Source organism: Coregonus lavaretus, assembly GCF_964263955.1.
Source record: "Coregonus lavaretus genome assembly, chromosome: 2".
Classification (NCBI taxonomy): domain Eukaryota; kingdom Metazoa; phylum Chordata; class Actinopteri; order Salmoniformes; family Salmonidae; genus Coregonus; species Coregonus lavaretus.
In genome coordinates, this window is record NC_139989.1 from 70,445,151 (window position 1) to 70,461,738 (window position 16,588).

At 46.3% G+C, this 16,588-nt stretch overlaps 1 protein-coding gene across 1 annotated transcript in view; it reads right to left on the reverse strand.

The window, feature by feature from the left end:
* Positions 1-446: 446 nt before the first annotated feature.
* LOC311140257 (multidrug resistance-associated protein 1-like) overlaps positions 447-16,588 on the reverse strand; it is a gene marked incomplete at its 5' end in the record, with an annotated part of 38,013 nt that continues 21,871 nt past the window's right edge. The window contains 12 exon segments of the mRNA XM_084175226.1: positions 447-781; positions 1,250-1,444; positions 2,243-2,409; positions 2,755-2,913; positions 5,184-5,330; positions 11,542-11,643; positions 13,318-13,444; positions 13,728-13,927; positions 14,523-14,646; positions 14,755-14,941; positions 15,283-15,490; positions 16,102-16,216. Coding sequence (XP_084031352.1) covers positions 673-781; positions 1,250-1,444; positions 2,243-2,409; positions 2,755-2,913; positions 5,184-5,330; positions 11,542-11,643; positions 13,318-13,444; positions 13,728-13,927; positions 14,523-14,646; positions 14,755-14,941; positions 15,283-15,490; positions 16,102-16,216 — 1,840 coding nt within the window. The 3' untranslated portion in view covers positions 447-672.

Here is a 16,588-nt window from a genome sequence, read left to right on the forward strand (position 1 = left end):
AGGAATGGAGGGAGGAGAAACAGTAACAGTTGTTGGAAGGGATTTGTCCTTTAGAAGCAGCAGCATCAGGTTCAGTGGAGTGAATCCTTTACACATCCTGTAGTAGGGGGAGGGAGGGGTGGAAGGATGGGTGGGGGGATGGAGAGGAGGTAGAGAGGTGGAGTGAATCCTTTACACATCCTGTAGTAGGGGGAGGGGTGGAGGGAGAAGTAGAGGGAGGGGTGGAAGGATGGGTGGGGGGATGGAGAGGAGGTAGAGAGGTGGAGTGAATCCTTTACACATTCTGTAGTAGAGGGAGGGGTGGAGGGAGAAGTAGAGGGAGGGGTGGAAGGATGGGTGGGGGGATGGAGAGGAGGTAGAGAGGTGGAGTGAATCCTTTACACATTCTGTAGTAGAGGGAGGGGTGGAGGGAGAAGTAGAGGGAGGGGTGGAAGGATGGGTGGGGGAATGGAGAGGAGGTAGAGAGGTGGAGTGAATCCTTTACACATTCTGTAGTAGAGGGAGGGGTGGAGGGAGTAGGGAAGAAGTGGAGGTAGAGTGCTCCCATAATTTGCACACACTTAACAGTCAGAAACATTGAAATCCTTGAACTCTCTCACGAGGGGATCGGAGGAGGAGTGCTCTGTAAGGAGGGATGTAGTCTTTAAATTCCTGTCCACTCCCATCCGCCCCTCAGACCAGTCCAGAGTCTTTAGCCATCTTGTAGAAGATTCCTCTCTTGGTGATGAGAGTGGAGGGAGAGTCAAACTCTGCCATCTCCCCTTTATCCAGAACCAGCACTCTGAAGAGAGGAGAGAGAGAGAGAGGAGAGAGAGAGAGATGGAGGGAGAGAGAGAGAGGAGAGAGATGGAGGGAGAGAGAGAGAGAGAGGAGAGAGATATGAGAGAGAGAGAGATATGAGAGAGGAGAGAGAGCGAGAGAGATGAGAGCGAGAGAGATGAGATGAGAGAGAGATGAGAGAGATGAGAGAGCGAGAGAGAGCGAGAGAGATGAGAGCGAGAGAGATGAGATGAGAGAGATGAGATGAGATGAGAGAGAGATGAGATGAGAGAGAGATGAGAGAGATAAGAGAGCGAGAGAGAGAGATAAGAGAGCGAGAGAGAGAGATAAGAGAGAGAGAGAGATATGAGAGAGAGAGGGATGAGAGAGAGGGATGAGAGAGAGAGGATGCGAGAGAGAGAGAGAGAGATGAGAGAGAGAGAGAGATGGAGAGAATGTGTGTGTGTTTTCATATAGAACTGTATATTACCTGGTGTAGTCCATGATAGTATTGAGTCTGTGTGCGATGGTCAGGACAGTGCAGTCATCAAACTGAGTTCTGATGGTGGACTGGATCAGGTTGTCTGTCTCCAGGTCCACAGCAGCTGTGGCCTCATCCAGAACCAGGATCTTAGTCTTCCTCAGGAGGGCTCGGGCCAGACACACCAGCTGGCGCTGACCCAGACTGGAGAGAGGGAGAGAGAGAAGATGTTAATAAGACAGGAGAGAGAGAGAGAGAAGAGAAGGATGAGAGAGGAGAGAGGGAGAGAGAGATGTTAATAAGAGAGAGAGAGAGAGAAGATGTTAATAAGAGAGGAGAGAGAGAGAGAGAAGAGAAGGATGAGAGAGGAGAGAGGGAGAGAGAGAATATGTTAATAAGAGAGGAGAGAGAGAAGATGTTAATAAGAGAGGCGAGGTAAGAAAAGAGAAGAGAGGAGAGAGAGAGATGAGAGAGGCGAGGTAAGAAAAGAGAAGAAGAGAGACAGAAGACGCTGACCCAGACTGGAGAGAGAGGAGAGAAGGAAGTGGTAAGAAGGACGAGATAGAGAGAGAGAACCAGAACCTGTGTATGTAATGCTATGTAGGTCTATGAATGGTGTATGTAGGCCTATGGATGGTGTATGTAGTACTATGGATGGTGTATGTAGTACTATGGATGGTGTATGCAGTACTATGGATGGTGTATGCAGTACTATGGATGGTGTATGTAGTACTATGGATGGTGTATGTAGTACTATGGATGGTGTATGTAGTACTATGGATGGTGTATGTAGTACTATGGATGGTGTATGTAGTACTATGGATGGTGTATGCAGTACTATGGATGGTGTATGTAGTACTATGTATGGTGTATGTAGTACTATGTATGGTGTATGTAGTACTATGGATGGTGTATGTAGTACTATGGATGGTGCATGTAGTACTATGGATGGTGTATGTAGTACTATGCATGGTGTGTGTAGTACTATGTAGCCTTGTGTACCTGAGGTTCTCTCCTCCCTCTGAACACTCGTGGTTGAGTTTGTCCGGCAGGCCCGACACAAAGCTCTTGAGATGGGAGAGCTCCAGGGCTCTCCACACCTCCTCATCAGAGTAGCCATCGAAGGGGTCCAGATTCATCCTCAGAGAGCCGGAGAACAACACTGGGTCCTGGAGGGGGGAGGGGGAGAGAGAGAGAGAGGAGGGGGGAGAGAGGGAGAGGGAGAGAGAGAGCGAGAGAGAGAGAGAGGAGGGGGGAGAGAGGGAGAGAGGAGGGGGGAGAGAGGGAGAGAGGAGGGGGGAGAGAGGAGGGGGGAGAGAGGAGAGAGAGAGAAAGGGGGAGGGAGATGGGTGAGGGACAGAGAGGATGTGGGGGCGAGTGGAAGAGTGGGTGTGGGGAAGAGGGGGAGAGATGGAAAGAGGGGGGAAAATAAAGATGTTTTAAATATGGCATTTGTGCAAAAGAGTGTGGGTTAGTTTGACTCTGTGTGTATGCATGGGCAGGTGGGTGTGTACCTGAGGTATGATGGTGATCCTGGAGCGTAGCTCATGTAGGCCCAGCGTAGCGATGTTAACTCCGTCTATATGAATCTCTCCCTCACACGCCTCGATGATGCGGAACAATCCTAGAGTCAGAGACGACTTCCCTGCTCCTGTACGACCTACTATACCCACCTGGAACAACAACAACAACAACAGTCACTACCCTGCTCCTGTATGACCTACTATACCCACCAGGAACAACAACAACAACATCAACAACAACAGTCACTACGCTGCTCCTGTACGACCTACTATACCCACCAGGAACAACAACAACAACAACAGTCACTACCCTGCTCCTGTACCACCTACTATACCCACCAGGAACAACAACAACATCAACAACAACAGGCACTACGCTGCTCCTGTACGACCTACTATACCCAACAACAACAACAACAACAACAAGTCACTACCCTGCTCCTGTACGACCTACTATACCCACCAGGAACAACAACATCAACAGGCACTACCCTGCTCCTGTACGACCTACTATACCCACCAGGAACAACAACAACAACAACATCAACAACAACAGTCACTACCATGCTCCTGTACGACCTACTATACCCACCAGGAACAACAACATCATCAACACAGTCACTACCATGCTCCTGTACAACCTGCTATACCCACCTGGAACACAATAGTGAACGACTGTCATTACTAAGCCAGTGGACAGTTAGCATTTCTCAAAAGAAAACATGTCACACTTAGCCACCATGCTAACACTAGCTGGGCATGCAGAGTTGCATACTGGATAGCTACGATAGTGCCACCGATGAAGAAGAACAGCCACAGCAAAGCATCCATGCTCAGTATGAAAAATGTATGCACTCACTAACTGTAAGTCGCTCTGGATAAGAGCGTCTGCTAAATGACTAAAATGTAAAATAAAAATGATATTTTCCTCACAATGATGGCATCCATCCATGAACCCCTACGTGGCTGGTATGCAACCGTTTTCCCCCTTACGGTTAAAGCCTGTGTCACACAAAGCTATTTGGACGCAATTTCTGTTGCAAATTGCAAGTGACATCATCTCAAGCAACTTTGCTGATACACGAAGCAATTAAAACGCAATTGAAATTGCATGCAACATCCAATCATGTCATACATCACGGTTTCATAAATTATTGGTTTATCCAAACGTTTGGTAATTGTAACAGCATCGATGTAGACTAAATGCTGGCTGTACAAATTAGCTAGCTAGACAAAATATTACATATTTGCCAACCATGTTTTACCAAGCTAGCGACGAGCTAAGCTAGCGAACGTTAGCTAGCTAGCTAGTGCAGTCATGTTGGACAATTGCAGTTGAAACTGGACAGAGAAAGGTCTGGGTTCACTTTTAAAATGACATTTATTGACTGCCAGACCATGTACATAAACCACGACTAGGTAGGAAGTCTAGAATAGTTTTTACATTTCCCATTTCGCATGTCTGTTTTGTCGTGGTTTGCAGCTGCACTGACAGCTGTGTAAACATGACAACTAGGTCAGACTTCCGTACAGAACGATATGTCGAGTTATTTAAACTGTTGTCTGCTCACTGATTGGACATTGCATATAGTTAGTTGTGTGAAATAGGATTGATATCTATCTCTTGCGATGCAATGCAACTAAATTGCAAGCAATTTTTATGGGGGTGACACACTGAGCAACCCAGATGCAACTTTGTTTCAAGCAACATAAATGGCGTCCAGATTGCTTCATGTGACATCGGCTTAAGGCTAACAAGCTAACTCTCTTGGTTTCGGATTTTGCAACAGTATGAATCATATTTATTCACATGTTCACTCCTGTTACACAGCCTAATCATTCCTGTTACACAGCCTGATCCCTCCTGTTACACAGCCTGATCCCTCCTGTTACACAGCCTGATCACTCCTGTTACTCAGCCTGATCCCTCCTGTTACACAGCCTGATCCCTCCTGTTACACAGCCTGATCCCTTCTGTTACTCAGCCTGATCCCTCCTGTTACTCAGCCTGATCCCTCCTGTTACACAGCCTGATCACTCCTGTTACACAGCCTGATCACTCCTGTTACACAGCCTGATCACTCCTGTTACACAGCCTGATCCCTCCTGTTACACAGCCTAATCCCTCCTGTTACACAGCCTAATCACTCCTGTTACACAGCCTAATCATTCCTGTTACACAGCCTAATCATTCCTGTTACACAGCCTGATCACTCCTGTTACACAGCCTGATCACTCCTGTTACACAGCCTGATCACTCCTGTTACACAGCCTGATCACTCCTGTTACACAGCCTGATCCCTCCTGTTACACAGCCTAATCACTCCTGTTACACAGCCTAATCATTCCTGTTACACAGCCTAATCATTCCTGTTACACAGCCTGATCACTCCTGTTACACAGCCCCCACCATCACATACCTTCTCTCCTCCGTGGATGGCTACGGTGATGTTGCGTACGGCCAGTTCCTGGTCCTCTCTGTATCTCAGACCAAACCCTCTGATGTCTATGTTGCCTGCTGTGGGCCAGCCTGGAGGCAGAGACGATGGGTCATGTCTCCAGTCCGCCTGGGAGGGGACAAATAGAGTTACACACACACCAAGAGTTATACACACACACCAAGAGTTATACACACACACCAAAAGTTACGCACACACACACCAAGAGTTATACACACACACCAAGAGTTATACACACACACACCAATAGTTATACACACATACACACCAAGAGTTATACACACACACCAATAGTTATACACACACACCAATAGTTATACACACATACACACCAATAGTTATACACACACACCAAGAGTTATACACACACACCAAGAGTTATACACACACACCAAGAGTTATACACACACACCAAGAGTTATACACACCAAGAGTTCTACACACACACCAAGAGTTCTACACACACACACCAAGAGTTATACACACACACACCAAGAGTTATACACACACACACCAAGAGTTATACACAAACAGAGTTCCCATGTACACACAGAGTTCCCATGTACACACAGAGTATTATCAGCCCCTCCAGGATTCCGGGATCGCAACTTTTTTTGCAATATCAACAATTCCCTGCATATTATGCGAGGGCTTGCAAATTTGACCAATCACTGTATTATTTCTGCATAAAACAGTCAAATCAGTCAAATTAATCTCATATCATCGCCGCAGCAAAATCAAGCAGTCACACAGCCATAGTCACACAAACACAGTCACGTATATATATATAGTATAGTATAGTTATATACAGTCACAGTCACGTCTATACAGTGAGGGAAAAAAGTATTTGATCCCCTGCTGATTTTGTACGTTTGCCCACTGACAAAGAAATGATCAGTCTATACATTTTACATTTTACATTATTTAGCAGACGCTCTTATCCAGAGCGACTTACAGGAGCAATTAGGGTTAAGTGCCTTGCTCAAGGGCACATCGACAGATTTTTCACCTAGTTGGCTCGGGGATTAGAACCAGCGACCTTTCGGTTACTGGCACAACGCTCTTAACCACTAAGCTACCTGCCGCCCCTATACTTTTAATGGTAGGTTTATTTGAACAGTGAGAGACAGAATAACAACAAAAAAATCCAGAAAAACGCATGTCAAAAATGTTATAAATTGATTTGTATTTTAATGAGGGAAATAAGTATTTGACCTCCTCTCAATCAGAAAGATTTCTGGCTCCCAGGTGTATTTTATACAGGTAACGAGCTGAGATTAGGAGCACACTCTTAAAGGGAGTGCTCCTAATCTCAGCTTGTTATCTGTATAAAAGACACCTGTCCACAGAAGCAATCAATCAATCAGATTCCAAACTCTCCATCATGGCCAAGACCAAAGAGCTCTCCAAGGATGTCAGGGACAAGATTGTAGACCTACACAAGGCTGGAATGGGCTACAAGACCATCGCCAAGCAGCTTGGTGAGAAGGTGACAACAGTTGGTGCGATTATTTGCAAAATGGAAGAAACACAAAATAACTGTCAATCTCCCTCGGCCAGGGGGAGACCTCGTGGAGTTGCAATGAGAAATCAGCTCAGAACTACACGGGAGGATCTTGTCAATGATCTCAAGGCAGCTGGGACCATAGTCACCAAGAAAACAATTGGTAACACACTACGCCGTGAAGGACTGAAATCCTGCAGCGCCCGCAAGGTCCCCCTGCTCAAGAAACACATATACAGGCCCGTCTGAAGTTTGCCAATGAACATCTGAATGATTCAGAGGAGAACTGGGTAAAAGTGTTGTGGTCAGATGAGACCAAAATCGAGCTCTTTGGCATCAACTCAACTCGCCGTGTTTGGAGGAGGAGGAATGCTGCCTATGACCCCAAGAACACCATCCCCACTGTCAAACATGGAGGTGGAAACATTATGCTTTGGAGTTGTTTTTCTGCTAAGGGGACAGGACAACTTCACCGCATCAAAGGGGGGATTGACGGGGCCATGTACCGTCAAATCTTGGGTGAGAACCTCCTTCCCTCAACCAGGGCATTGAAAATGGGCCGTGGATAAGTATTCCAGCATGACAATGACCCAAAACACACGGCCAAGGCAACAAAGGAGTTGCTCAAGAAGAAGCACATTAAGGTCCTGGAGTGGCCTAGCCAGTCTCCAGACCTTAATCCCATAGAAAATCTGTGGAGGGAGCTGAAGGTTCGAGTTGCCAAACGTCAGGCTCGAAACCTTAATGACTTGGAGAAGATCTGCAAAGAGGAGTGGGACAAAATCACTCCTGAGATGTGTGCAAACCTGGTGGCCAACTACAAGAAACGTCTGACCTCTGTGATTGCCAACAAGGGTTTTGCCACCAAGTACTAAGTCATGTTTTGCAGAGGGGTCAAATACTTATTTCCCTCATTAAAATGCAAATCAATTTATAACATTTTTGACATGCGTTTTTCTGGATTTTTTGTTGTTGTTATTCTGTCTCTCACTGTTCAAATAAACCTACCATTAAAATGATAGACTGATCATGTCTTTGTCAGTGGGCAAACGTACAAAATCACCAGGGGATCAAATACTTTTTTCCCTCACTGTATATAGTATAGTTATACACAGTCACGTATATATATAGCATAGTTATACACAGTCACGTGTATATATATATATATATATATATATATATATATATAGTATAGTATAGTTTTATACAGTCACAGTCACGTATGTATATATATATATAGTATAGTTATACACAGTCACGTATATATATATAGTATAGTTATACACAGTCACGTGTATATATATATATATATATATATATATATATAGTATAGTATAGTTCTATACAGTCACAGTCACGTATATATACAGTGGGGAAAAAAAGTATTTAGTTAGCCACCAATTGTGCAAGTTCTCCCACTTAAAAAGATGAGAGGCGTGTAATTTTCATCATAGGTACACGTCAACTATGACAGACAAATTGAGAAAAAAATTCCAGAAAATAACATTGTAGGATTTTTTATGAATTTATTTGCAAATTATGGTGGAAAATAAGTATTTGGTCACCTACAAACAAGCAAGATTTCTGGCTCTCACAGACCTGTAACTTCTTCTTTAAGAGGCTCCTCTGTCCTCCACTCGTTACCTGTATTAATGGCACCTGTTTGAACTTGTTATCAGTATAAAAGACACCTGTCCACAACCTCAAACAGTCACACTCCAAACTCCACTATGGCCAAGACCAAAGAGCTGTCAAAGGACACCAGAAACAAAATTGTAGACCTGCACCAGGCTGGGAAGACTGAATCTGCAATAGGTAAGTAGCTTGGTTTGAAGAAATCAACTGTGGGAGCAATTATTAGGAAATGGAAGACATACAAGACCACTGATAATCTCCCTCGATCTGGGGCTCCACGCAAGATCTCACCCCGTGGGGTCAAAATGATCACAAGAACGGTGAGCAAAAATCCCAGAACCACACGGGGGGACCTAGTGAATGACCTGCAGAGAGCTGGGACCAAAGTAACAAAGCCTACCATAAGTAACACACTACGCCGCCAGGGACTCAAATCCTGCAGTGCCAGACGTGTCCCCCTGCTTAAGCCAGTACATGTCCAGGCCCGTCTGAAGTTTGCTAGAGTGCATTTGGATGATCCAGAAGAGGATTGGGAGAATGTCATATGGTCAGATGAAACCAAAATAGAACTTTTTGGTAAAAACTCAACTCGTCGTGTTTGGAGGACAAAGAATGCTGAGTTGCATCCAAAGAACACCATACCTACTGTGAAGCATGGGGGTAGAAACATCATGCTTTGGGGCTGTTTTTCTGCAAAGGGACCAGGACGACTGATCCGTGTAAAGGAAAGAATGAATGGGGCCATGTATCGTGAGATTTTGAGTGAAAACCTCCTTCCATCAGCAAGGGCATTGAAGATTAAACGTGGCTGGGTCTTTCAGCATGACAATGATCCCAAACACACCGCCCGGCCAACGAAGGAGTGGCTTCGTAAGAAGCATTTCAAGGTCCTGGAGTGGCCTAGCCAGTCTCCAGATCTCAACCCCATAGAAAACTTTGGAGGGAGTTGAAAGTCCGTGTTGCCCAGCGACAGACCCAAAACATCACTGCTCTAGAGGAGATCTGCATGGAGGAATGGGCCAAAATACCAGCAACAGTGTGTGAAAACCTTGTGAAGACTTACAGAAAACGTTTGACCTGTGTCATTGCCAACAAAGGGTATATAACAAAGTATTGAGAAACTTTTGTTATTGACCAAATACTTATTTTCCACCATAATTTGCAAATAAATTCATAAAGAATCCTACAATGTGATTTTCTGGAAAAAAAAATCTCATTTTGTCTGTCATAGCTGACGTGTACCTATGATGAAAATTACAGGCCTCTCTCATCTTTTTAAGTGGGAGAACTTGCACAATTGGTGGCTGACTAAATACTTTTTTCCCCACTGTATGCTCACTTGTTGGCTGCCTTTCCTTCACTCTTCCCCCACTGTATATAGTATAGTATAGTTATATACAGTCACAGTCACGTATATACAGTTGAAGTCAGAAGTTTACATACACCTTAGTCAAATACATTTAAACTCAGTAAACAATGTATTCCTGACATTTAATCCTAGTAAAAATTCCCTGTCTTAGGTCAGTTAGAATCACCACTTTATTTTAAGAATGTGAAATGTCAGCATAATAGTAGAGAGAATGATTTATTTCAGCTTTCATTTCTTTCATCACATTCCCAGTGGGTCAGAAGTTTACATACACTCAATTAGTATTTGGTAGCATTGCCTTTAAAATTGTTTAACTTGGGTCAAACATTTCGGGTAGCCTTCCACAAGCTTCCCACAATAAGTTGGGTGAATTTTGGCCCATTCCTCCTGACAGAGTCAGGTTTGTAGGCCTCCTTGCTCGCACACGCTTTTTCAGTTCTGCCCACACATTTTCTATAGGATTGAGGTCAGGGCTTTGTGATGGCCACTCCAATACCTTGACTTTGTTGTCCTTAAGCCATTTTGCCACAACTTTGAAAGTATGGTTGGGGTCATTATCTATTTGGAAGACCCATTTGCGACCAAGCTTTAACTTCCTGACTAATGTCTTGAGATGTTTCTTCAATATATCCACATCATTTTCCTTCCTCATGATGCCATCTATTTTTTGAAGTGCACCAGTCCCTCCTGCAGCAAAGCACCCCCACAGCATGATGCTGCCACCCCCGTGCTTCACGGTTGGGATGGTGTTCTTCGGCTTGCAAGCTACCCCCTTTTTCCTCCAAACATAACAATGGTCTTTATGGCCAAACAGTTCTATTTTTGTTTCATCAGACCAGAGGACATTTCTCCTAAAAGTACGATCTTTGTCCCCATGTGCAGTTGCAAACTGTAGTCTGGCTTTTTTATGGCGGTTTTGGAGCAGTGGCTTCTTCCTTGCTGAGCGGCCTTTCAGGTTATGTTGATATAGGACTCGTTTTACTGTGGATATAGATACTTTTGTACCTGTTTCCTCCAGCATCTTCACACGGTCCTTTGCTGTTGTTCTGGGATTGATTTGCACTTTCCGCACCAAAGTACATTCATCTCTAGGAGACAGAACGCGTCTCTTTCCTGAGCGGTATGACGACTGCGTTGTCCCATGGTGTTTATACTTGCGTACTATTGTTTGTACAGGTGAACGTGGTACCTTCAGGGCATTTGAAAATTGCTCCCAAGGATGAAGCAGACTTGTGGAGGTGTAAAAAAAACAACTACAACTTGGCTGATTTCTTTTGATTTTCCCATGTTGTCAAGCAAAAAGGCACTTAGTTTGAAGGTAGGCCTTGAAATACATCCACAGGTACACCGCCAATTGACTCAAATGATGTCAATTAGCCTATCAGAAGCTTCTAAAGCCATGACATCATTTTCTGGAATTTTCCAAGCTGTTTAAAGGCACAGTCAACTTAGTGTATGTAAACTTCTGACCCACAGGAATTGTGATACAGTGAATTATAAGTAAAATAATCTGTCTGTAAACAATTGTTGGAAAAATTACTTGTGTCATGTACAAAGTAGATGTCCTAACTGACTTGCCAAAACTATAGTTTGTTAACAAGAAATTTGTGGAGTCGTTGAAAAACGAGTTTTAATGACTCCAACCTAAGTGTATGTAAACTTCCGACTTATTTAGTATAGTATAGTTATACAGTCAGTCACATATATATATAGTATAGTTATATACAGTCACGTATATATATAGTATAGTATAGTTATACAGAGTCACGTATATATATATAGTATAGATATTCAGAGTCACAGTCACGTACCTCTTTCTCTGTGTCTTCGTACTCCTTGACTCTCTCCACGGCCACGATGTTGGTTTCCAGATCTGAAGACATCCTCACTAGCCAGGTCAGAGAGGCTGTCAGCTACAGGACACAGAGACAGAGACAGAGAGAGAGAGAAAGACAGAGAGAGAGACAGAGAGAAAGACAGAGAGAGAGAGAGACAGAGAGAGAGAGAGAGAGAGAGAGAGAGAGAGAGAGAGAGAGAGAGACAGAGAAAGAGACAGAGAAAGAGACGGAGAGACAGAGACAGAGACAGAGACACAGAGACAAAGACAGAGAGACAGAGAGAGAGAGAGAGAGAGAGAGAGACAGAGACAGAGAGACAGAGAGACAGAGAGGGGCAGAGAGAGAGAGAGAGAGAGAGAGAGAGGGGGGGGGGCAGAGAGACAGAGAGAGGGGCAGAGAGACAGAGAGAGGGGCAGAGAGACAGAGAGAGGGGCAGAGAGACATAGAGAGGGGCAGAGAGAGGGGCAGAGAGACAGAGAGAGGGGCAGAGAGAGGGGCAGAGAGAGAGAGAGGGGCAGAGAGACAGAGAGAGGGGCAGAGAGAGAGAGAGGGGCAGAGAGACAGAGAGAGGGGCAGAGAGAGAGAGAGAGAGAGAGGGGCAGAGAGAGAGAGAGAGAGAGGGGCAGAGAGACAGAGAGAGGGGCAGAGAGGCAGAGAGAGAGAGAGAGAGAGAGGCAGAGAGAGAGGCGGAGAGAGAATGAGGCAGAGAGGAGAGAGCGAGAGAGAGACAGACAGAGGGATTCAGAGAGAGGGAATTGGAGAGAGACAGCGAGAGAGGGAATTAGAGAGAGCGAGAGAGAGAGAGAGAGAGAGAGAGAGAGACAGAGGAAATTAGAGAGAGACCATTAGAAACTGGCTTGACCACATCATTAACCCAATGAGTACCACTGCGACGCTGGCGTGATTTGGACGTCTAACCCGTTTTAAACATTGTGTGTTTGAGACTTCTGGGTTGTACCATTGAATTCATATATTTCTTCTACATTCTTTGGTACAAATCATTAGTCTGTGTGATTAACAGGGGCGGAGCTAGAACGGTGTTTGTGAGACAAGGGCGGATCCTGAAGGGCCGGGTCTTTTTACAAAAACGTCTGTAGAGTCAGAATGGTTTGAGCTACAAGCTATTAAAAGCTATCTATGAAAGGCTACACAATAGTCGTTAGAAGGTAAGGGGTTCTTCTACATAGAAGATAATTGAAATCCCAGGACATAGTGTCTATAATAAGCTCAAATAGTTGCTGTCACAAACTCCACACAGTGGTCACTGACTAGTTGGACATTAATTTCCCACTGACCAAACATGTTCTGTACTAACAGCACTCATATAAATTCATTTTGATCAGGTTTTTGCTTTGACGGACCTCATGAATGCAACTGTTTATGTTAAATTGTTTAGTGTTCTACTTGTTGTCCTGAAAAGAAAATGGTAAAACACCTCATTGTGAGGCGAAATATAAGGACTGCAGATAAATGAAAGAGATCAATGAAAAGCCGATTTTTGCTGAGGTCTCGGGACTGACAAGGTTAAACAACCTGGGGGTGAGTTTCCCAAAAACACAAGGTTCATCTTTAACATGAAGATCATTATTCATCCACTGCCTGTGTTCTTGAGGGTAACTGGCTGTGAAACTAAACCAAAGAATGAAGGTAACTCTTCTGTTTTTGTAATGAAACAGAGTCCTAGGGTTCCAGTGTCCGTTCACACAGTCACCCCCTGTCCACACACACACACATAAACGCATTACTGACCTGTAGTGCGTATGAGATGGACAGGCCCATGATCCCAGGGCTGAGGCTCTCTCTAGCCATCACAGCAAACAGAGCAGCAAACATTACGATACAGTTCCCTACAAACTCCAGACGCACCGCCAGCCACCTACAACACAGAGAGATATTAGAAACATTACGATACAGTTCCCTACAAACTCCAGACGCACCGCCAGCCACCAACAACACAGATTATAAACACATACTGTTTCATGTGAAAGAAAAGGTGGACAGTTGAATGTTAATAATACCTGCTATAAATGTTGACCAGGTCTCATTAGTACGGACATAAAAAAATTAAATAAAAATTATATCTCAAAATGACTTATTGATTTAACCAATAAATGTGTAGGGGTGTGTGTGTGTGTGCATGTGATGGCCACGCTCCTCACCGGTTGGCTACGATGCTGGGGTAGTATGCTTTCTGGTTGTGGTCAACTCGACCATCGCTCTCCCTGATGAAGCGTTCCTGCTCCCCAAAGGCTCTGATGACGCTGGTCCCTAGCAACGTCTCGTTGAAGTGTGTGTAGACCGGGGAACGACTGACTGACTCCAGACGCTTCAACTGACGAGACGACGCCACGTAGAAACGCTGTGGGGAGGGAGGGATGGAATGGAGGGAGGGATGGAATGGAGGGAGGGATGGAATGGAGGGAGGGATGGAATGGAGGGAAGGAGGGATGGAATGGAGGGAGGGAGGGAATGGAGGGAGGGAGGGATGGAATGGAGGGAGGGAGGGAATGGAGGGAGGGAGGGATGGAATGGAGGGAGGGATGGAATGGAGGGAGGGAGGGATGGAATGGAGGGAGGGAGGGAATGGAGGGAGGGATGGAATGGAGGGAGGGATGGAATGGAGGGAAGGAGGGATGGAATGGAGGGAGGGAGGGAATGGAGGGAGGGAGGGATGGAATGGAGGGAGGGAGGGAATGGAGGGAGGGAGGGAGGGATGGAATGGAGGGAGGGATGGAATGGAGGGAGGGATGGAATGGAATGGAGGGAGGGAGGGATGGAATGGAGGGAGGGAGGGAATGGAGGGAGGGATGGAATGGAGGGAGGGAGGGAATGGAGGGAGGGATATAAAAGCACAGTGAGTAGGAAAACAGGGAAAGTGGTATGCATCTCTCCCTCTCTCTCCCTCCCTCTCTCTCTCTCTCTCTCCCTACCTCCCTCCCCCCTCAGCGACCAACCTGGACAAAGAAGTAGAGTATTCCCAGGGGAGGTATGATAATAGCCACCAGCGGAGTAGCGATCAGTATAACCACACAGGATCCTACTACGTTGAACATGGAGCCCATGAACATCTTAATGATACTGGGGAGAGAGAAGAGAGAAGGATATAGTTCTATAAAGCAGCATTACATGGTATCAATAGCAGCTGACATATTTCATAATAATAATTTAAATATATTCAGTAAAAACCTTGGGATGACAGAGTCGATGGTGTCTGTCTCCTTAGCGAAGCGGTTCACCAGGTTACCGCTGGGGGTGCGCTCGAAGAAGGACATGGGGGAGCGCAGTACGTTGTACAGCATGGACTGGTGGAGGTAGCGTGAAGCCAATATACCACCCATAGAGACAGAGATGGAGTAGCAGAACACAGCTATGCCTGAGAGAGAGAGGGGAGAGAGGAGGGAGGGGAGGGGGGGAGAGAGGAGGAGAAGGAGGGGAGAGAGGAGGGGAGGGGTGGAGAGAGGAGGGGAGGGAGAGAGGAGGGGAGGGGGGAGAGAGGAGGAGGAGAGGGGGAGGGGGGAGAGAGGAGGAGGAGAGGGGGAGGGGGGAGAGAGGAGGGGGGAGAGAGGAGGGGAGTGAGAGAGGAGGGGAGTGAGAGAGGAGGGGAGGGAGAGGGAAGGAGAGAGGAATGGAGAGACAGTTGTACATAAAGACTCTTGTAGACAGACCAAGATACCACCCATAGAGACAGCGATTAACACACACGCACGTCCTTACCCTGTGAGACCCCCAGAGCTCCGTACACCCCCAGTCTCATCTCTCTGTTGGGCTGGGTTCCGTTGATGACTGGGTCGTCAGTCCACAGACTGAGCCAGTAGTTAGAGAAGAGAGAGGCGAAGTGGTGACTGAAGAACAGGAAGATACTGATACAGGACAACACTACACCTATAGCCTTCATATACTCCCAGAATACTGACAACTTCACCTAGAGGAGAGAGAGAGAGGGGGAGAGAGAGAGAGAGGGGGAGAGAGAGAGGGAGGGGGAGAGAGAGAGCGAGAGGGAGGGAGGGGGGTCGAGAGAGAGGGAGGGAGGGGGGGAGAGAGAGAGAGTGAGGGGGGGAGAGAGAGAGAGGGAGGGGGGAGAGAGAGAGAGGTAGGGGGGAGAGATAGAGAGAGAGAGGGAGGGGAAGAGAGAGAGAGAGAGAGAGAGAGAGAGAGAGAGAGAGAGGGAGAGCGGGAAGGGGGAGGGAGAGAGAGAGCGAGGTGGGGAGAGAGAGAGAGGGGGAGAGGGAGAGAGAGAGGGAGGGGGAGAGAGAGGGGGAGAGAGAGAGAGAGAGGGAGGGGGGAGAGAGAGAGAGGGAGGGTGGAGAGAGGGAGGGGGAGAGAGAGAGGGAGGGGGAGAGAGAGAAAGAGAGAGAGAGAGAGAGAGAGAGAGAGAAAGAGAGGGGGGGGGATAATTAGGGGAGAGGGAGAGACATTCTAGGTTCAATGTAAGAGATGGACAGTTGCTATGAGGCAATAGGGTGTCAATTAAGATCACACAAACACACACACACACACACACACACACACACACACACACACACAGTCTCTTACCCGTCCGGTGTTGGCCTTGTCAGCCTCAGTGATTCTCCCCACCTCAGCGTTCTTGGCCTTCTTCCCCAGGACCTCTCCTTCTGTCCTCAATGCTGATGTACTGGTATGGTTCTGACTGGAGACACAGAGAGAGAGATAGGGTTGTAGTGGTATGGTTCTGACTGGAGACACAGAGAGAGAGATAGGGTTGTAGTGGTATGGTTCTGACTGGAGACACAGAGAGAGAGATAGGGTTGTAGTGGTATGGTTCTGACTGGAGACACAGAGAGAGAGATAGGGTTGTAGTGGTATGGTTCTGACTGGAGACACAGAGAGAGAGATAGGTTTGTAGTGGTATGGTTCTGACTGGAGACACAGAGAGAGAGATAGGGTTGTAGTGGTATGGTTCTGACTGGAGACACAGAGAGAGAGATAGGGTTGTAGTGGTATGGTTCTGACTGGAGACACAGAGATAGGGTTAGACGAGCTAAGCTAGAGACTATGGTAG